This window comes from Hippoglossus hippoglossus, chromosome 8 (genome assembly GCF_009819705.1).
Source record: "Hippoglossus hippoglossus isolate fHipHip1 chromosome 8, fHipHip1.pri, whole genome shotgun sequence".
Lineage (NCBI taxonomy): Eukaryota > Metazoa > Chordata > Actinopteri > Pleuronectiformes > Pleuronectidae > Hippoglossus > Hippoglossus hippoglossus.
Window position 1 is genome coordinate 8,901,077 of NC_047158.1, and position 22,460 is coordinate 8,923,536.

At 44.4% G+C, this 22,460-nt stretch overlaps 1 protein-coding gene across 3 annotated transcripts; it reads right to left on the reverse strand.

Moving 5' to 3' along the window:
- Nucleotides 1-70: 70 nt before the first annotated feature.
- LOC117766415 (disintegrin and metalloproteinase domain-containing protein 11-like) lies at nucleotides 71-21,866 on the reverse strand. Of its 3 annotated transcripts, XM_034593415.1 has the most exons (26): nucleotides 21,623-21,865; nucleotides 20,741-20,931; nucleotides 17,631-17,707; nucleotides 17,203-17,269; nucleotides 14,754-14,836; nucleotides 14,161-14,224; nucleotides 13,989-14,049; nucleotides 13,404-13,585; nucleotides 12,107-12,178; nucleotides 11,687-11,853; nucleotides 11,511-11,595; nucleotides 10,766-10,856; nucleotides 9,539-9,590; nucleotides 8,897-8,996; nucleotides 8,101-8,172; nucleotides 7,874-7,966; nucleotides 7,213-7,293; nucleotides 7,080-7,130; nucleotides 6,937-7,000; nucleotides 6,709-6,814; nucleotides 6,177-6,296; nucleotides 5,919-6,087; nucleotides 4,714-4,825; nucleotides 3,715-3,805; nucleotides 2,383-2,400; nucleotides 71-2,050 (listed from the first exon to the last, which is right to left on the reverse strand). In XM_034593415.1, the coding sequence occupies exons 1-26, from the start codon at nucleotides 21,681-21,683 to the stop codon at nucleotides 2,035-2,037; spliced, it is 2,346 nt and encodes a 781-aa protein (XP_034449306.1). In that variant the 5' UTR covers nucleotides 21,684-21,865; the 3' UTR covers nucleotides 71-2,034. The 3 variants fall into 3 exon arrangements, with proteins under 3 accessions (XP_034449306.1, XP_034449304.1, XP_034449307.1); XM_034593413.1 differs by lacking the exon at nucleotides 3,715-3,805 and having other exon boundaries at nucleotides 21,623-21,866; XM_034593416.1 differs by lacking the exons at nucleotides 71-2,050; nucleotides 2,383-2,400; nucleotides 3,715-3,805 and adding an exon at nucleotides 4,171-4,281.
- Nucleotides 21,867-22,460: the final 594 nt, after the last annotated feature.

A 22,460-nucleotide genomic window follows, 5' to 3' on the forward strand; every position in this document is an offset into this window, starting at 1 on the left:
ATCAAATAAAACCCCAAGCTAACAGCATAAAAAGTAAACATGGAAAGACAGGGACATGTGAGAATAGGAGTTGTGGTTCAATGTTTTAGTATTTTATTTCCCCTTGATTTCCATCCATCTACATTCCTTAGTTCTCTTCGTTATTCTCGTCTCAATTCAAAAAGATATTGTCTAAAAATACGGGGTGAGATGCATCTCATTTCCCCCTTTTTTTCTTTTTTTTCAAATGGATCAAAACACAGATTGTATTTGATACCACCTCTGTACATATTGTAATACAACAATAGTGCATCTGCCATAGTGCAAAGCTCAAACAAACCAAACTGAGCTCATAACACGCACACGTGTCAGACAAAGCTGCCTCCTGGACCCCGGTCTAGATCTCTTATATTAATCTCATTTACAGCGGTGGGAATCGTTACAAAGTCTCCGGGCGTGTGGCGTTCGCCCGTGGGGCTCCGGGGGGCTATCAACAAATGTACAAAAGATTCACGACATTTCAGTGAGAGCTGGAATGATACGAGAGAGAGGGTGAGACGGCGGCCTCGGCTGTAAACGCCGCCGTTACAAATAAATAGACAGCGCCTGACTAAAGGAAAGATCTGGCAGATGCGGGTCGCGTCTCGAGGCCGATAGCTATACGCTTGCTGAAACTAAATTTAAACATAGCTTTAAATAAATCTTCATACAGTGCAGTAACATTCAGTAAATCTTGCACATATTTACAAAGTGGTGTGCATACAGTTGGCTAGTGCTCATTTTCTGTAGATACATGACATTAAAAACGGTTGAATTCCTTATTCACGTGCTGCCTTTGTGTTGCGATGGCCGCAGCGCACAACAGTTGGTAGAAACGAATGCTCTTATAGAGGTAAAAACCTGCCTCTCTACCTGTGACGGGGGTGTTAAAGATGTACATGGACACACAACTGCCCCTAACACTAATGTAAACACACGTACATTCTTCCTTGTTCTTTAAAAATAACTCGCACCTGCACATTCGCTCGTGCAACAAACACACACAGTAACACCTCCGTAAGCGTACAAAGTGCGGGCCGGAAACCGGTGAGCGCACGCACACAGACGAGATCATCGTGGAATGTATGTCGGTTTGTCTGTGATATAGGAAAACACTAAGTTGCGGTCTCTGCTGCTTCAAAGTTCAGTGATTGAAAATGATCCCAAAACCATAACACACCTAACTTCCTTTTTTTTTTTTTTTGTACCTGAAAACTTGTGGAGGGAGGAGAGGGGAGGGATGCCTCAACTTAAAGCACAGATAACAATGAAACATGAACTCCACTGTACTTCCTCAGTCTCTCTTTGGAAAACATGCGAACAACAGTCAAGTGTGGGATTTCTTCTCAGTCGTGTCCATGTTACCAGAAACCTTTCAGATTCAAACAGAACATCGTCCACGGCGACACGAAGTCGAGAAGTCGAGGCCTTGAAGGAACTGAGCCTCAGGTCCTTTAAGAAAAAAGGAAACTGTTCACCTCCTTTTACATGAATTCCATCTGTTGGACGGCCAGTCTGTGTGCTGGTCCAGTGCTTAACCCGGACCAAAGAGTGTGTGTAGGCAGGCATTGGACAGTCAAGTCCAACGTTGATTCGTTCTTCATCAGACTGTCCGAGATGTGAAGAGGAGGGACACAGACACTGTCGCACATTCTTAGAGCCCTCACACTGGAGGAAGACTCTCCTGCAGAGAGAGCCACCTGCTCGTCTCAAGCCGAGGCCTGGACGCCACCCTCAGTGGTCCGCTGGCCGCGGCCACACTGGTGAGATTTGGCTGGTGAGAGGTGAGAGGAGCCTCACGGGGCCCGGCTGGGGAGGATAGACAACAGGAGCAGACAGGGGGGGGGGGAGTGTGGAGGAAACGATAATCGGAAGAGGTTTGGAGAGATTCTGGGGCAGGAGTGGAAGACTTTTTCTTTTTTTTTGTTCCCCTCTTCTCCAATGTGGAAATGACACAGTGCGAGGAGGAAGACAGGAGTAGACAGGACAATAGAGACGGACACAGAGACAGACGTCTTATCCGCCACCAGATCTGAAAGAAGTGGAAAAACAGGGAAGTTATTAGGGGGAGGAAACACAGCAGATGGTTGCATGAGTGACAGAAGATGAAGATACAGGGAAAATGGAAGAAGTCGTTCTGCTTTGCAATGATGAAGTGAATTTGATGGGATTAGGGACGAGGATAGGGATTATTTAAAAGCAAGATTTCATGTAGGATGAGGCTGAGAAGCAGTTGTTGGGATTAAGCAAGGGATGATCAGATGGTGGATGAACGAGTAGCCAAGCCGAGGAAAGGAGGGGTGGGATGGGATGTTTCACTCCATGGACAGGACACCACACAGTCAGGGTCCTACAAGGTTATACCTTCCTCTTCGAATGTTTCTGCATCCCAGGAGCACATGGTGAGAGAGAAAAGACAAAATGTTAATACAGGAAATATTTTTGCATTCCAATCATTTAGAGGCAATTTAATAATTTTATATTTGAGTTTGGATAATATTTATAACACATCAACACTACAGCTGCACAAGAAAAGGATAATTCTACAGATTTAATATTAAATGTGGACATAAAACAATCAGTGGTGTATCATTATTTTCTGGCTTTAGCTTTTAGAGCAAATTCAATCTGTCAGTATTTCATATCCAAAACTTTTTCTTGCAGGGTTTAAGTGTTGACGTCACATGCAGCAGATCAGCAGTAGCTATAGCACCGAACCTCTCAGCCCCATTGGGTCTGACAGGGCGCTGCACCAGAAGCTAGTACATCCTCCCTCTACACCAGAGGTCTGACTACAGGAAGAGAAACCTTCCGTCTTACAGCTGATACACAGACACTTACCTCTGATCTTAAAAGGACTGACTGCATATTTAGTTTTTTAAGCGTAATTAAGCGTATTTAGTTAAACACAGCTTTCTTATTAACTTCAAGGCCCCGTCAAGACCTGGTATTAACATCGCTCATGAGCGAGCCAATCACAAGTGGTCAGTGTTAACCCCGTCTGTTCACACCGGGTGTTAGAGTGCATCCTGAATGTGTCTCCTGTGACCACTTGGGGGCAGTCCTTTTAGGTCAGAGTTTAAGGAGTGAACAACAGCCAGCATGCACAGGAGGAGCCGTGCAGAAGATGCAAAGCAGCGAGGGCATGTGGGGACGCTGCCTACAGGGGAAAAACAGGATAAGGCAGGCAAAAATAGCACCATAGGTAAAACATTTCAAAAAGCCCAAGTTTATCCACGGTAACCATGACGCCCCTTCAATTCTACGCATAGACTCGGGTAGGGGTGAAACTTCCAGATGTGGCACCAGCGGAGAAGTAGTAGTCACATCAGGTCTAGCGGTCTAAGAAAAGTTTTGCAATGGTTCCTGGCAGGAAAGAAACCAAACAAACATCTCGGACGTGCCCTGTCACTACTACAAAAAGGTCGCGCTAGTGAGGGGGGGAAGAAGGTGCAGGATGGAGCTCGGAGTTTATTACAGAATCGATCAAAGTGCAACGTTTCATATGGAGCGGAAAAACGCCAACAGCAGTTCAAGCATTAGCACGTCTCAGACTTGACGGCCCATTTCCCCCTCCCCGCAGGTTCGGGTGTCTACTTCAGAGGGGGTGAGAGTGGGAGGGGCAGTGTGTGTGTGTGTGGGGGGGTCCTTTGGGTAGAAGCAGACAGGTACACAAAGGCATGCCAGAACTCTTACTTAAATCCCCATCCTGTTCCCCCTAGGACTATAGCTGCCAGGAGAATAGCACCTGCGATGGACCCTATTATGATATTGGTGCCACTGGGACCTGCGCAGAGGAAGGAGGGGGAGGAGGAGGGGTGCGGAGGAGGAGGAGGAGGGGGGGGGGGGGGGGGGGGGGGGGGCAGAAACAAAACAACACCACTCAAAAAAAACACACGTCAGAGGACAGCATCAACACGTTACATCAACGACATCAACTGGAGAGAGAGAGAGAGAGAGAGAGAGAGTGATCGAGAGAGAGAGGGAAGATGGGAGGATACCTGCAGATGGAAAAAAGAGAGATGAGGAGAAAGAGGAGGAGACCAGCACGTGGTTGGGGTGGAGGTGGGAGAACAGGCGGGTGAGCGAGGGAGGTCAGGGAGACAACGGTAACAGAAAAACAAAAAAGTGAAGGAGAGAGAGTTTTATTACTTTGTTCTCATTCCCCTGCTCTCTCGCTGGACACCCTCGTGCTCAGGGTGGCTTTGGCTTTTTTTTGTACCTATGAGAGCAGCTGCTCTTTATCTCTGTGTCATGGGCGGACTGCAAGAAAGTAAGGGAGACACTTGAAGATGGCAGCGTCTGCAAGACATACATCGCCAACACACACACACACACACACACACACACACACACACACACACACACACACACACACACACACACACACACACACACACACACACACACACACACAAACACTAACGTACTGTACATGCACATATGCTCTTATGAATGAACGTGTCTCAACACACACCCACTCTCCCAACATTTAAACCAACACGCAGCAGGAAGAGAAACACTGTGAGATATCGAGGTTTACTTTCTCACAAAAGGTGGACTACTCTCCGTGCCTGTGCTCTGCTCCGGTACATAAAGAATCTACGGTGATGATGGGTAGAGACTATGAGGGGGGGATATGAGGGGCAGACAGAAAAGAGAGACACAGGCAGTTTGAGGAGCTGCCATATGGACCTTTCTTCTCCGGGCCAGTTGGGACCGTCGGCTCGGGGATGGGGTCAAAGACGCTGCAGTCCTTCCCCGTGTAGTCCCGGTCACAGATGCACTTCACCTCGTTGCTGCAGGTCTGTGAGGAAAAGCAGCAGAGACGGAAATCAAGCACAACGCCTGATTACAGACAGAAGACAAGTCGAGCACAGAAAGTTCAAACCTGCTGTATAGCCAGTTTACAGGGAGGTAAAACAAACAAACACCTGAGGCAGAGGCAAAATGGTTTTTAGACATCTAGGTGACCTGTAACCATTGTTTCAACAGCCTTTCAATGTCAATTCAACGACAGCTTGTTTCCTCCGAGAAGGAGGACATGTCTTCACCTGTTTGTTTGTTTCTTGGTTGGTTTGTTTGTAAACAAGACTACACAAAAAGAACTTGACAGATTACCACAAAACTGAAGGATGTGGTACGGGTCATGGAAGAACCCATTACATTTTGGTGTGGATCCAGGATAGTTTTTTTAAAGATATTTCCCTCGTTTTCACAGGAAATAATTCACAGATCTTGATAAAAAACAAAACAAAAAAAAGGCATGTTAAGGGAATTAATATCTATAAGTGTGTGAAATTTAGTGCAGCTTGATTGAATTTAAGGGGCTCTACAGAGTGCTATTCTAGTTTGTTTGTTTCTCAACAGGATTACACAAAAACTACTGAAAAAAACCCAATACATTTTGGTACAGATCCATACAAAGGGGCGAATCCAGGAATGGAATATTGTGAGATACAGCATTTTCTCCAATATCCCAGGGAATAATTCATTGATTTTGATGAAAAAAATCCGACATGTTTAGGTTACTGAAATTTATGAGTGTATGGTAAAAGGTTTCATCAGGGGTTAGGCTTTTTCTGCCACTGTATGGTAACAAAAAAGACTGAAACTTCCAACAAGATAACATATTGTGGTCTTAGCTACAAGAAGTTTAAAATTATTATTGGGTCTGCACTTTACACTGAGTGCCATTCACAGTGGATATATAGTCACCTAAATGCTATTCAAACTACAGTTATATGTAACCTAGATTTCCTTTGCCTAGAAAGTGCTTGGGCAGATAATAAGAAAGAATAAAAAACAGTGGCTATATTTCAACAACTAGGATCATTCAATGACTAGGATCATTCTTCTGTGCTGGGAAGGTACAGGTTCAAATATTATTTTCTTTTTACCCCGTGGTCAGAACAGATGCGGCCAAAGTTGGATCGCGCACAGGTGCTGTGGTTGAACGCTGCCACAGGGAGGCAGCGCCGCTCCAAACACATCATGTTGGGACCACAGGGAGTGCCATCCTCCACATAGCCCAGATCAGAGCCGTCCTCCAGCAGAGCATGGCCGCCTCTGAGTGATACATCCAAATATGTCAGACAGGTGCTAGAGGAGGTGCTTTATTTCCTCGTAGCAGACTAAAATGGCTGCGAGACATTTACCTGCAGTCCAGGTACTTGTTCTGATGGTAGAGGGTGAAGCTGGTCACCTCCCCCTGCAGGTCTCCGAACTTTGGCTTCATCGTCATGTTGGCACAGAACAAGAAGCCGCATAAAACGTCCCTGAAAAAAAACAAAATGAAGTGAATGACAGAGTCACATGAAACTAAGGAAGTTTTTCAACTTTTGAAACAACGAATACATGAGCCATTTTTTTGTCGTCTAAATATAATAATGCTTTCAGATTACTGCAACATTACTGACATGTAGTCTTTTTTGTGTGTGTTTAATTATTATGATGGTTGATGCTTTGACTGCCCAGATGAGTGGTACTTTTTAGTGAGTGAATTCAAATCAATAAAAATAGAATTTTATTGGATTTAGATAAAATGATTAGGTAAAGCCAGTCGTATCCTTCCAGGACACTAGGACACTAAGCAGTGTGACTAAAAATAAGCTGACGGACATTTACTTTGCACAAATAAAGCCCAATAAAGAGAGCCCCAGTAAAAGGAGTCAGGGACGCATTACTCACGGCTTGTTGCACTGCAGCCAGCCCTGTCCTTCAGGACCTGGACCACAGTTGCCTTTTTCTGTCCCCTCAGCGTTCAGCTTCTCGTAACAAAACCTGTCGGCTGAATCTGGGAGGGAAAACGTAGAACGAAGAAGGTGACGACATAATAAAAGTTCCAAAATAAGACTACACAGAATGCATTTTCCTGGAGAAAGACATGGCTGTGCTGTACATGTGGTGTATACTTACTATAACCCCACAGTCCTTTACACTGTCCATCACGAGTCCTGCATCGTCCACCGTAACAGCGGCCCTGAGGACATGAGACAACAATAATCAGGTGTCAGAGTCAGAGTGACCTGCAGAGAAAAATGTCTCCAACCAGCTCTTACCTGACTGTTATCGCACATGTAGCCGTCCAGCTTGTTGACATTATGAGGACACTGCAAAAGAAGAAAAGTACATAATGCACCTGATGCTCTTTGTTGATCTTACAGTTCTTTTTGGACACACAGTCAACTCTACCTGGCTGGAGTCGCCGGTGCAGGTCTCTGGGATATCACAGTCGTTCACAGTGTCTCGACACACCACGCCCCTCTGCTCGTACTGAGGCACAGCGTCAAACGGCGTCAGGTTAAATCAGGTTAAAAAGTCCAGTGCTTTAGCAGCTAATCATGCAGGTGTTTACTAAAGCATGACGGTGCAGCATTCAGGCTAGAAAATAAAAGCATGAGCTTCCTGCAATTTCATTCTTGGGCTGATGCCAAATGTGTTAATTTACACCCAAAAACAATGTTCAAATATAATAACATTAGTAATGATAATCATGATACTAATACAATTTTGGGATTCACAATGGAACAGGTGTTTTAGCTCAGCAGTCTTTTACTGAAACTCATATTGACTTGCTGTAACAAAGTTATACCTCTTTTATGAGTATACACATTTTTTTTTAACTTCTTTCCCATTGCCAATAGAAAATTTGCCTTCCTGTGTTTTTTCCCCTTGGTGCTCAATGTTTAATGCTCTCTCATCTCGCTGTCTTGCCAAATTAGCATATTTCCATCACTGCCGATCAGAGCCGATTAAAACCTGTGTCTACTGCAGTGTCGTTTGACCTGGGAGTGAATGCTGATTGAATCTAATCCCATTGCAGACAAAAAGCGTGAGTGTGATTTTGACTCACCTTGCAGCCACTGCAGCAGAGTCCATTACTACACATGGCATCATGGGTGAGCGTGCACTTTTTACAGCAGGCTCCTCCGCTCCGGGCACACTCCTGCAGCCACAGTCGAGAAAGCAAGCCATGAACTTGTGTTTTCAGACAACACCACACCCTCCGGTGCTCATACAGAGACACAAGGCTGAGGTGACGCTCATCTGCAGCAGGTTAAAGAGCTGGATTTTACTCACAATCTGGGATCCACAGTCACACTCCTCCCCTGGCTCCACGAAGCCGTTCCCACAGTCTGGAGGATCCAACAGCTGCAAGACACAGAGGGGAACAGATATGAGCATGAACTGTGGGACACCACACTGAAAAATTACATATTTTAATGCAAACATGAAAATAATCAGAAAGTCTAAGAAGTTAGAAAGTTATGATTCAACATTATTTCCAGGTTGCATTTCAATTTAAGCAAAAAGTTTCCATACGGAGGCATAGTGCATGAAACTCGACAAATGCAAAAGCACGATCAAGCAGACCAAGAGTGACTGCACTGTTAAAAGATCAATACTTCAAGCCAAATTCCCTGAGACATAAAAAAAAACGCTGTCATCACAGAGCTTTGTTGCAGTGATCTCAGAGGATGAGTGGCAGTTTCTAAAACCACCTCTAACGAGGCAAAACGAGGCCAAACGCCCGACTTTGAAAAACTTCCTGTTTACTGATGAATCCAATGTCAGTGTGTCAAACCAACAGTAAAACATGGTGTCATTCAAATCTGCACTACACCATGACCAAGAAGAGTTCCACCCCATTCTACACAGACATGCTGTGAGCTTTGTTTTGCATCTGATATTATGACTTGTAGTTAAAAAAATAAATACATTTGAACTAAATGCAAAAATGTTTATGAACCAAAAAAATAAATACTTCGGTCTATAAGTAAGTATTTTATTTATCGACTGACAACAGTCAATAAATACAAATAATTATCAGAGGAGGCTCCCATCACCACTCCCCACACCCCCACATGGCCCTCACCTTGCTGGGCTTGTTGAAGAGACAGCTCCCGCCCCCCTGGAGCAAGAACTGGATGTACTCATCAACACTGCAGCGAGAAAACTTTCTGGGCAGATAGTATCTGTGTTCACACACACACACACACACACACACACACACACACACACACACACACACACACACACACACACACACACACACACACACACACACGATTGAGAGCAGGACATGACAAAGAAAAATGAAATTAAAAAAGCAGCAGAGTGCGTTTCAGCCAGTGAGCATTGCCAGATCTACTGTGGGTGTCTGTGCCATCACTTTGCAACCAGACAGAAATGTTACCATCTGTAGTAAGATATTAGTCAAATGAATAATTGAAATCTTTATTGTTCCATCTGGTACGGACAGCTAGAAAATTGACCATTTGTGATCATTTCATATAGATCTACACACTGATATCAGATGTTTAATATAAGCTGTGATGTGTAAAGTCAAAGCCTCCTTCTGTTACAGGTGTTTAATCGTCAGCTTGAGTGAAATGAATGGAACAAATCACAGCTTGCCGGGAGCGCGGCAAGAAAACAACCCCGCTGTCGTGTCATTAAAGAGAGAGGAGAAACGTTTTTACATTTGAGTTTTGTTTTGTGTGAGGTGGATCTGTACCCCGTGTCTTCCATGATGCAGCCCAGCCAGGCATCCGGACACCTGCAGTCTCCTGTGAAGAAGAGCAGAGGGAACATCGATGAGAGGAGGGAAAAGAAATAAGAAGAAAGCATAATGTGAGCTGAGTTGCATCGTAAACCTGTAATATGTAAACCTTGACCTTTGACCCCTCATCATCAAATTCTAATCAGCAACATGAATGTCCACAAAATTGGCTCTGGACTTTCTCCAGAGTTTGCCTGTCACATACAAAGAACGCAGAAATCTGTGGGCGTTCAGGGGGGGGGGGGGGGGGGTACAGCAAGCAGAGGCATGATTTAACATATAAATTGTGCTGCTGAGATGGAATGTTGTTGTTTATAGCACATCGACAGCGCTCTGTCAGCCCTTATCATCAAACACTCTCTTGCGGTCTTCGTCTACGTCTTTGATGTGTGTGGCTCCGCTTTTTCATCCTGTTATATTTCTACTATTTTTGTATTTTTCAGTTTTGGAACCTTTACTCAGACATTTAGGTTCTCACCTACAGCTCCTCAGGAGATTATCCGGAGCTCAGAGAACGTCTGAAAGCAGCTTAAGTGAACATTTGTTCCAAATTCCCTGGAGGTGTTCCTGAGATATCGCGTTCACAAGGCAGAAAATATGTTTTGACCTCTGACTACTAAAATCTAATTGGTTTGGAGTCCAACTGAATGTTTTTACCAAATGTGAAGATATTCTCTCAATGCTCTGTTGAGATATCGTGTTCACAAAAATGGGACGGACAGTCAGAAAACTTAACGCCTGAAGAGACATTGCAAAGAAGAAAGCTTTCCCTTAGATCTGTTAACTTTCTGTTGGACAGCGGTGTGGGACTCACAGCCTGCGCACTGAGCTCCTGTCCTGTCGTTGAGTAATGGACCTGATGGCTCTCAAACATTAATCACACAACCCATTGTTCAGTGGCAGCGATGCTCTAACCACCGCCACCTCCTTCTGGAGCCCAGGTGACTAATCACCTAATGGAGAAATCTAATTACAGAAGACGACCGCTGGACGGGGAAACCGACGCACCACCAACGCTGTCCCCCTAAACCCCCGCCCCACACCCAGCTATCAAACCCCTCCCCTTGCTATTGTGCTCCGCTTCGATCTTTCAGATCTGCCTCTCCCTGCTGCGTTGATTTATTCATCTGGTTTTATAGATCTCTGTGTCCCTCTAATCTACATCAGAAAGCTCTCAGCTACCTGCAGAGTTGCGGGCGTTGTTCCACTTCATCCCGATGTTCTGGCCAAGACTCTGGCACAAAGTAATGGCCATTGCACCGACATTCCCATACTGGAACAAATACAGATAGAATCCACACATGAGAGCCTTATACTGAATATGGAAATACTGTAAAACATCTGCCAGATATCGAGGGGAAACAGCAAACCAGACTCCATCCAAACAAACAACTAGATCTGAATAACAGACACGTCATTTGTTTAATCTGAACACAAACAAAACGTTTAAATATGTCAACTTTCATTTTAACTGAGGTTTATGTGCAGTAAACAGATTTTAGGTGGATTTTAATATTTGGACAGATCCAGGAGAGCTGCTTCCCCGTGATTCCAGCCTGTATTCAAAGCTAAGCTCCAGCTTCATACTTAATACTTAATACTTAATACTTAATACTCAATTCTATTGCAAGAAAATGTGAATTTAATATTTGAAAGAGTTAATAATTCAAACAATCTATGAGTCCTCTCGAAAAATAGATACAATTGTCTCTGTTACCCAAGACTTTTAAAAATGCAACTTTACCTCTAGTCTTAACTTTAAAATGACAAGATATTCATCTTTGCTTTAAGACATTAAACTTGATTAGAGTTAAAATTTAGTTTTTATTCACATTAAAGCATGTTCAGCTAAACCATGATTACGTTTTTGTTTAAATTCATCTCTGATGATGCAACAGCAAATGTAACCATTTCAGATTGTCCTCACCTCGTTGATTCCTCCGCCTCTCGTCTGAGAGCACACTCCTCCTGTGTAGGCCATCCCACTGCGGCTGCTGTGAAATGTGCGCCCTCTGAGGTGCACGGGAAAAAAGTATGATTGAAATTAAAATCAGCATCCAAAACATCAAACAACAACTCTGCGGAAATTTGATTTCCTCTCACGAGAAAAGATGGACAGCGTCGCTCTGCTCCTTGACGGTGTCCTTCCTGTACTTCATGAAGTTCTGCAGCGTTATCAATGGGTCCTCAACGACCGGCATCTTATTATTAGAGGTCCAGGTTTCCATGGCAACCAGAACGATCCTTGTGTTCAGCTGTTCCTTGTAGAGCTGGGGACCAAAAAAAATGCCTATCAGTCACCTGGACTGTATATGGAGAACTGATTTCTATCTGGGATCAATTATTTCCAAATGTGGAAATGAGCACACAGCCACCTGTCAGAAAAGTGTGTGTGTGTGTGTGTGTGTGTGTGTGTGTGTGTGTGTGTGTGTGTGTGTGTGTGTGTGTGTGTGTGTGTGTGTGTGTGTGTGTGTGTGTGTGCAGAGTTGCTGAGGATTATGATCCGACAAACAAAGCTCTTACCGCGTCGGCCATGTTGACCACTGCTTTGGCAAAGTTCTTGGTTTGGCTGCTTGAGTTACGCAGCTGTACAAACTGTGGAGAGACAAAGATACACAGATGGCTCAAGAGATGGATCACATTGTCAAACACACACACGAACACGTACACACAGATTTGTACTTCAATACTTGTAAGGACCCTCATCAATATAAACCAGAATTTTGTATTTACACGTCGTATCAGCAGCAGCCAACAGTGATGGCCAGAGTTCCATTACAGGAATCTATGCACGAATCTGTGCTGACTACATTTCTGATAAATCACACATCTCCTACCTCTCGTACAAAGTAAAACTAGTCGAACCACAATGAAATAAAGTTATTGATCCTAAAAGTTTTCAACTCTACAAAAGTCTGCAAGGTCGGGAAACTGTTTCAACACGATGACACAACAAAAAACTTGTTTAGTTCAACCACACATTTACAGACTTGTTCTTAATGGTTCTTCAGAGCTCTTGATCATTGAAATCCTTATTCACTCAGCATCCAGTCTTAAAAGGCAGCAGTGGAGTTTATTTTATATTTATTTTTATAGAGAATATTTTCATTTCTTTTTAAGGGTGAAAATCCATAATTTTCCTGACTGCAAATTTATTTGCCTCTAAAGCTTTTTGAATTTCACCCAGGAGCAACTCTGTTATGCAACTCTGTTTGCCTTATCTCTGACTTGTACTCCTCCTTACTCTGATCTTAGAACAGTTTCCATGACGAAAGCCATGTCGATTTATCAGTTGGGGGCAGGGGCCTAACTGTGCAGCGTGCACACTGCAGCTGACATATTGTATTTGCAAAAATGAAAACTTTTATTTTACTAAATAAAAAATGCATCAAAGATGTGCATTTATGTTAAAATAAAAATAAAAACATGTTTATTTTCTCAATCAAATTCTATATATTTGGTTGTATTAGTGTTTTCATTTTCTGAAATTAAAAATGTTTTACTTGGTATCGGCTTCCATAAGTCCAAACTGGTTCTACCTGGACCGACATACAGACACAATCAACCATAACCTAACCTAACCCCAATCTGTATTTGTCTTTGGACTGTGGGTGGAAGCTGCAGTACCCAGAGGAAACCCACGCAGACATGGGGAGAACATGCAAACACCACCCGAATCCGAACCAGGAACCGTCCTGCTGTGAGCCATATGTAGTCCAAACATGTCTACGTACGTTAGAGAGAAGTATGTGTGAAAACAACTATATAAAGTCATGCATGCCAGTATATATTTAACCACACATATATATTTTTAACTCACCATTTCATTGTCGTTGATCACCATCAACTCAATGTATTTGGTCTCGGTCTGGACAGAGGGCTTGCGAACAAATCTCTTGGCTCGCCTCAGGCCCCCGGACACCTGCTGCTCCCTCACTTTGTCCGGTCTGTCGTCACCACCGTCACCTCCTCTGCGATCCCACTCACTGTCCTCTGTACAGTCTGGACACACAGAGAGGCAGGGAGGGCGACTTGACTTATTTCAACAAGCGATTTACAGCACATTACTGTCTCATTTTCAGTCGAAAGGTTAGAGTCTCCAGTCAATAAAAGCTGCGCCTGTAATTAACCCTGTTTGAACTGACTAAAAACGACATCCCCTTTAATAATCACGTTTGTTTTGTCCGAACTGTCCCTTCTCAATTTCTGTCTTTTGGATTCTATTGTAAAATGTTTTTATTCTCCATTCTGAGCATGAGAGAGAGTGCAGCTGCCTGTACTGGAGGTTTATTGGACAGTAAGATACGTTTAAATTTGATCAAGGTAAAAAGAGACTTGAAAGTAATTTTATTCTGATGTGATGTGAGTGTCAATCATAACTAGTAGTTACTAGGGACGTACGTACCTGTGCAGTGGGGGGAAAGTCTGATATCAGGCATCCTGCGGATTAAGTGAGCTCCACCATCCTAATAACAGAAAACATCCAGATTACATTCGACACAAAATCAGCTTCCAGACTGAATTAAATTCATGCTGGTCCAAATAAATCACTACAGTTTAATAGAAGGACTGGTCACCTGACTGGTCCCATTGTTAATGGGCTCGATCCCGTAAGAGAAGAAGCCGTCAGAGAACATGCCACTGAAAAACCAATCAGACGAGATGCAGAGCAGAATGGGCAGAATTATTTAAAAAAGAAAACAGAGCTATGATGAGAAATTAAAGACCGCCAAGGGGGTTATGTCCCCTGTTTGTTTGTTTGTTTGTTTGTTTGTAAACATGATTACACAAAATCTACAACACAGATTTCCACGAAACTTGGCTGATAGATGTGGTATGGGTCAAGAAAGAATATTAAAAAATGTTTTGTTGCAGATCTAGATCAGGGAGCGGATCTAGGATTTTTTTTAATCAATTTCTTTAAGGGCAATTTTCAACATTTTCACTGATTACCCAGAGAATAATTCATGGCTCTTGATGAAAAGAATCAGCCAAATTTAAGGGACTGAATCTATGAGTGTGTGAAATTTGTAGGGATGCATTCTACTGAGAGCCATTCTAGTTATGTATGTATAAAAAAAGATAAGCAGCACAACTTTACATCACCCGATTAGCATGCACAGGTAACTAATATTTGATGTTACAAATAAAGGTGAATAATCAGGCTCACCACAGGCCGTGGCAGGTGGAGACAGCAGCCCAGGACTCTGGTAAACCTCTTAACCTTCCCTGGTAGTAGCAGTGCTCCCCTCCCTGTGGACACAACGCAGCGCTCTTTCATCAAACAGCCACTAGTGATGCTCTTATATACCTTCACCGGACATCGTGATAGGTCAACTCTGAGGAGAAAACCTCTCACATAACCTCTGCATATGTGACTCCCCTCTCACCCCCACTGTGGCGTTTATGGACCAGTGTATGACCTACTTGTGCACTGGGCTCCACTCCGCTCTGCTCTGCTCCACTGACAACAGAGGTGGAGGTGGACCCAGCGCAGGGATCTCTTTAATAAATCAACACTCGTGTCACCCACGCAGTAAGATCTGAGGATTTAACATGGGGCAGGGGCCTAACTGTGCAGCTGAAAGGCACAAGATGAAAGCGAAAAAAGCATTTCTGCTCTGCTCCCTTTTTTTGTCCTTTTAACAACCTTGATTACCACAGCAGAGCCCCTGCCAGCATTCCCCCCCCCCAAAAGAGGACACACGGAGATCACAGCGGTGAAGATGAACCTCCAGGAAAGGTGAGACAAGTGAGACACACCGGTTCACCTGGATCAAATCAGGTTCGGCTGGGAGTCTCACTCGCAATAACACCTCAGGCACACAACACCTCGAGTGAAAATAGAAGTGTGTTGAGGACAGAGACGAGACTGGTGACGCGCTGCCCTGAATGCATCACGCCTGCCCTATGTCCAGAGGCATTGTGTGAGGCCTCCATCAAGCTGAGCCACAATCTGGCCTGACTGCAGGGTCTCCATCCCCTCCTCTCTCCCTCGCCAACCGCTCTGGGAGCCAGCGTCCTCTATGAGCACACACACATCCGCAAAATTACTCCTCCCTGGTTCCAAGGCCTTTTGTGTTAACTGTCATCCTCCTCCTCCTCCTCCTCCTCCTCCTCCTCCTCCTCCTTCTCCTCTCTCACTGCTCTTCCCTCCCTCTTGGTCTTCTTTCATTCTCTTCGCTGCCAAGAACTTAATGACACTGCTGAGATAACTGGTTGCTATGGAAACAGGCACACGATTGGTCAGGAGGACCGAGGGAGAGTTTGGAAGGATCGTGTGTGGGGGGACATGAAGTGAGGGGTGTGTGGGCGGGTGGGTGTAGGGGAGCGGGTCAGTGAGTGGCACATTTGTTCAGAAAACAAAACAAAGAAAATAAAAAACATTAGCCATCACTCCTGGCGAGCAGAATGCAGCGACATTCCTCCAGGTTGGTGCCGATGAGCTCATGTCACATTAGATGTCAAGGCTTTCATCCATTTCCACATTATCTCTCCACGGCTCTCTCTCTCCGACCTCGTGGTTTTACACCACAGGCATCCACTGCTTTTTTCTCTTGGCTCGTCTGATAAAGGCCACGGCGGGGAGAGGCACGCACACACACGCCGCTGACAGGCAAACCCACACATGTGCAGGAGGGTAACATACATAATGTGAACGGTTACACGGCAGCCTAGTTTCGTAGCAGAGAGCACACAACGCGGTTTCCATAAATAGATAAATGCATCAAACAGTATAAAGTATTCAGTATCACAATTACATAAAGGAATGTGCCGTTAAAAAGATGAAAACTAAACAAAAGCATGTCGTTTGTCTCTACGATGAGATTACGTGCCTTAAAATATACATGGGACAGAAGCATTATGTTACATAATGAGCTATAAACCATGTGAGGGACGGCATCAGACAGAGCAAAACTTTAAATTCTAAGGCTGCATCCACGCTACTATGTTTTCCTTTAATAATGCATCAACGTTGCTACAGACACACGTGACGTCCACAATACTCCGGAGTTTTAGAGCTGCTAAAACAGAGAGGTTTGGAAATGCTGCTTTCTCAGTTAGAAAACTGTAGCGCAGTGTTTTTGTCTGGACGGTCAGAAACAGAGATGTTTGGAAACTATGACATAGACACTGACAACAGCTTGATGATTTGGTCTGTTCGATCACGACGTAGCCTTCGCTGATATGTCAGGCTGCTATCATACGACCCCTTTCCTGAAATGGCTAGCATTAGCCTCAGCCACCGGTGTTGAACGCAACATGGATAATCAATTACAAGAGTTGCTGACCCTGTTGTCTCTGCCAACAGCTAAGATCTGCATTTTATAATAATACAACTGCTTACATGCATTGGCGACGAGCTGTTATTCGTACCATCTGCAAAAATTCTCAGTTGCAGTTGCTCATGTTACTCTGTTAGCGTTTGTATATTGTTCCACCTTCTGGTCTCATTGATGCATCAAGTCTACATTAAAATCTTCTGCATAAGACACCAGCTGCTGCCGGAGTTCTCCTTTCACCAGCTTCCAGAAAACCTCCATTATACTTTGTAGGAGCCATAAGACAACTTCGCACTAAAATCCCCATCACACGCAAAAAAAAAAAAAGAATCTTACCACAGACTCCGAGGGTCTGCCATCCTGGTTAAAGTGCCGTTCCACGTATTCTGAAGACAGGAGGTGACTGCAAATGGAGGAGAGACAGTGTGATACTTCTGACAGCGTCTTTTCTATCACCGTTCAGTCAAAAGGATCATTTCTAACACTTGCTCTCAGCTTAAATGCATTTCACAAAGAACAGGCAAAACAAATTAACATGTGGCGTTAATGAAAATCAGTGGAAAACCCATGAACCTCCAGCTGTGTGCGTCTGAGTGTTGGTATTCCCCCATCTTGTCACATAACACAATGGAGGTGCTACGTTCATTTGCTTAAGTGTGTGGGAACGCTAATGAGAGCGGTTGAAATAAATGGAGAGCACCCGCTGATACAAAGTGTGCAGAAAAAAGGCACATCTCAGTGTTTTTGGAAGGAGAAATACGAACTGGTTTAGCTCCAGGTCCAGAGTGAAGGTGTGTCCAAAGGCTTCCACTCGGAAACAGGTCTGGGCCAAGTGAAGTGGCTGTAAATAAAAAAATAAAAAAGCAGAGACATGTTGGACAGTTGATGTATTAAAGTGTAACAAAACAATTGTGGTTAAGTGTGTTGCTCTGTCAAAACCGCAGAGTGATCTTGAAAAAAGTATCATGAATAATTCAACGGAATCAATAGTGTGTACACTCAGATCTCAGCTGCCGTAACCCCGTGATTGATAAAGTCCTCATTGATCGATATTGGCTGCCAGCGTTCAGGCGGGCGTGAGCGGTGGCTATTTAAGAGCTAAAGCTGGAGTTTTTTTGCGATGGAGATGGATGGAGAGGGGTTGACAGAAGGAGGGGAGGAGGAGGAGGAGGAAAACTTTCGTGGTAGGGTCTATATTAGGCCGAGCTGTGCCAACGTCCCTTATGGACGGCTGCCAGAGCTGAGGAGGTGAGGAGACAGCAGGGCCAGGAGAGAGAGAGATTTACTGCAGACTAAACAGTGTGTCTCTTCGGCAGCTCTGACTGTGCCAGCGAGGATTGATCTCAGTCTGGAGGAACCAGGCTGCAGTGAATCACTGGGCTTTTACAATAAAACGCATCACTATCCAGGAATTATTCCCTTCGTTGAGTAAGGACAACAGATTTCTTACTACTGTCTTGGCGAGGCGTCCACAAGTGATGACAATTTTTAGGGTTGCACAATCTTCCTCAGTAGATGAATTTGCCCTGTTGATATCAGAGATGCTCCAATATCAATACCAGCATCGGAAAATGCCTCAGATTCTGCAGAAAATGCAGAGTTGGCATCGGCAAGTACACAAATCTATGTTCCTGATCCAGAACCACCTCTTTAGTACCACCCAGGTAAAACTGCAATTTTATTTGCATGCTCCAAAACAGCAGTTGTGCTGTGCTGCCACTGGCAGGTACTGTTTTTAGAGCGGCAAAGAATAAGTGATTTATGGTAATGTAGGGTTATGTCAGCGATTCAGAAAGTCCCACAAGTAAAACGTGTATCGTATGCAAGAGTATCGAAGGGGGCCAAACAACAATTACAGCAATCGCACAGAGTTAGCAGCATATAGCTGTTAAAATATGTTGATATATTTGAAATGCCCCGGTATCGGATCAGTACTCTGTATCGGCCGATTTGCAAAGTCCAAGTGTCGGGACCTTGAAGGGAAAAATGGTATCAGAGCATCTCTAGGTACTTCTCGCCTCTTAACAAGGGCAAAGTGATTGAACTTTCACCTTCATCCTGCTGCTGTACAGTTTGCTTTTATACATTTTTAACTCTATATATATATTAAATGCTTGTATATTTATCTCACTGTGCTCTTTACTAATTTTTACATTCTTGCTTCTTTTTATCTATCTATCTATCTATCTATCTATCTATCTATCTATCTATCTATCTATCTATCTATCTATCTATCTATCTAAAAATAATAATAATAATAATACATTTTCAAAAAAAGTGTAATGTGAAGCAGATTGAACTGCCGATTTGAGTGGGAACTGGTCTAACTTCTCTTCTTTATTGATTTATCCCAGTATCTCCACTACTCACTAAACTCTCAGTTATGTTAACTAGTATCATCAACATCAAACAGTAGATATATTTTCACCTACCAACTATTGAAAAAAATACGTGGAAATCTTCACCTCAGCTTGAGGACAAATGTCCTCAATTAAATGAAAACTTCTCTTTGTGCAAAAATATCACTGTCAACTTGTATGGAATCCAAAGTAAACACAACAGGTGATGAAAAATGTAAATGCTGCCTCATCTATTTTAAACGCAAAATGATGTGACTCATCTCCTGCTGCTTCTAAATTTATCTCGTCATTTCAAGCATGTTTAATATTTAAAAAAATGCAAAATGCAGCAGGTTGCGACGAGTATGGCAGCTGAAAAAAAGACTCCTGAGACATTCTACACCTGAGAAGGGAAATTATCTGATTTATTGTTATCATTTACTTTTTTACATTATACTGTTGTTTTGTGATATAGAATTCCTCTTGACAGCTTCTCGTGCAGGGGAAAACAACATTCATCTCAACTGTAAGTCCTGACACACGTGACTCTAGTGTGTGTAAGGAGTCTAATGTATTCCATCATAACAGTTATATGTACTAGATCAGATCAGCATGACAGAGAGAGAGAGATGATGGGATGGGGGGGGGGGTGTTCAAGCCTCTTGGACCATGTAGCACTTCTCACACAGGCTTGTTTCATGATTAATGGGGACATTATTATTCTTCGACACACCACTACTTCAACACACCACTGAATAATGAAGTCCTCGGGGGCTCGGCACGGCAGCAGGATGATCGGACGTGACGCCACACAGACATTTACTCCGCCCGTTGATTGACTGTGCATTTACTACCAGTGCTGGCCAGATGTTTCTCATAGAATTATCAGAGTTTAACTTTGAATCAACGTTAAACCTCAACTTGGTTTCATCCAGATGACTTTAGAGGGACTCTCAGGGACTAAAAGTAGGTCAAAATTACAGGGAGCGAACACTGCTGCAAGACACCACCCTGCACCGTCATCCCTGCATGAGCAGCGGAGAGCTGAGCGCCGAGCTGTTATTACAGACACTGGAAAAATGAGGTTTCCTTCAGCAGGATGACAGTCTATCTTAGAACGGACACACCCCTTTATGTCCACACGGACTTGCTTTCAGTCCCAAACACAGACAATCTTCTTCAGTAGCCTGTGGATGCATGCTGAGCACTGGACTTTCAAGATTTTCACTGGGGTTGATTTCATTTGGTCGAATATTCCTGAATTATTAAGATTTTATATGATTTAGGTCCATGAAAATATGCATCTACACTTATTTATCTGCAATATATGAGGTAATTCCTGATATATGAAAGTATTCTCACACACTGTCCAACTAGGAGACTTCCATCTTTATCAAATTATAATGATTCATCCTTATAAGGGACCCCTGGGCTTCCCTGGCATCTAAATCAGGGTCACTGGGTTCACAGTGGTTCAGTGTGAATGTAAACACATTTTGAGTCAAACTGGTTTATTACCCAGACTCACAACTTACCAGTGTGTCTCCGGTGCGGTTCTTCACCCTGGTATCGAAGTAGTCTTGAGCCACTTCCTCCTCCGACTCAGTCTGCTGCACCAGCCACTTCGGGTGGGTGATCTCGGCCGCCGTGTCCCCGCTGTCCGGCCGTCCTGCCGGGGTAAACCAGCCCCACATGCCTCCATCCTGCGCCGGGCTCCTGTCCACACCTGTTTGTACAGTGCAACAACAGGGACAGTCAACACATGCAGGCTTGTGGTGCGGCAGTGGGCTTGGTGAGGCAGGGACACACCTGAGCCCGCCTGAAGTTGACCTGGTGGGGTTTTTGTGAGGAAAGCAAATGACCGAAATTGGCAGGAAGAGACATATCAGTGTATTACTTTTCTTTAAGATGATGGCATGGTGACCTAAATATCATACCGGAAAAAGATTTTTGCAATTTGCTGCTGTATTTTAAGAAATTAGGTGAAGATATTTTTAGTTTTCATGAAAAATAATACATCCACTCACTTGTCATATGGGCTATATAGAAGAAAGACGCCCATTCAGACATATACAGAGGGCCTATAAAACAACAGAAATCATCAATCAGGCTGCACAACATTGTCTAGTGGACATCACAGAGCTTTTAGATAAAACCCAGTTGTAAATGGTTATGGGTGTGTTGTATTTAGGCAATGGGGCTGCAGAGGAAATGTGTTGATGCAGCAAATCAACGCCTGGGAGAGGGATGGTCTCGGGCAGGAGGCTGGAATTGGCACCGACACCCCGCCACAATAAAACCCCAGTTTAGAAAAGTGCTGGTGCAAGTGGGGGGGAAAATAAATGTGGATGCAAAGGAAATGAAAAAGGGTGTTCCCCCTCTTCCCTCTCTCCCCCCCGCCTCTCTCTCTCTCTTACCTGAGACCGCAAGCCTCTCGCCCACTGCAGCAAAGACCATGAAGCACCACACCGCCCGCATGATCTTCACATATTCCCCCGGATCACACCATCGAGAGAGCCGCACGAACCCGGCCGAGGGATGGGGAGGAGACGGAGCGAGGAGCGCGCGGCTGGAGCGAGGGCGAGGATCCAACGTGAATGTGTTACACGCCTGATGATGCGCGTCCACTCATCGCTCTCTCGCTCGCTCGCTCGCTCGCTCTCTCTCTCTCTCTCTCTCTCTCTCTCTCTCTCTCTCTCTCTCTCTCTCTCTCTCTCTCTCTCTCTCTCTCTCTCTCAGCCACGGAGAATCTGCATTTGCAAATCAGACTTATGAGAAATGAAGTATTGTCTACAGGCTCGTGGCGGAGATGATCGATACAGGCCTCCTGCGGATTGATCAGTGAGGGGGAGGAAACGGGAGAGCGCGCACCGTACAGGTTGCGTATGTATGCGTGTATGAGCTTGTGCGTGTAGCCTGTATCCGAATCTGCTGTATGCGGAAACGGGTGGGGGGGGACAAGGCGAAGAGAAACGCGTTGGGTCTGTGGTGAGGAGGACACGTGGGACCGTGGTACCCTCCCTCGTCCAGAGCAGCCTCCTCCTCCCGTTGCCAGGCAGCGCAGCGAGGGGAGAGGATGCGACAGCCCGGAGGATGCTGCTGCTGCTGGTGGTGGTGGTGGTGAGGGGCAGGGCCGAAAAAAAGTCATTCAGAATGTTATAGAGATTAACAGTGTAGTGGTATGAATGGTGGAATACATGTGCTGTGGCATTACAGGTCTGCAGAGATGAGACAAATGCAAATAGATGCTTTACT

What these genes read in the sequence shown, in the direction of transcription:
- LOC117766415 (XM_034593413.1), bottom strand. Translation starts at nt 21,683, where the DNA reads ATGCGGGCGGTGTGGTGCTTCATGGTCTTTGCTGCAGTGGGCGAGAGG. An exon ending in CTGGACCTGGAGCTAAACCA is followed by an intron (nt 17,270 to 17,630) that starts GTTCGTATTTCT and finishes CTCCATTTGCAG; the next exon opens with TCACCTCCTGTCTTCAGAAT. An exon ending in TCTGCTGCAGTGGCTGCAAG is followed by an intron (nt 7,294 to 7,873) that starts GTGAGTCAAAAT and finishes GCTGTGCCTCAG; the next exon opens with TACGAGCAGAGGGGCGTGGT.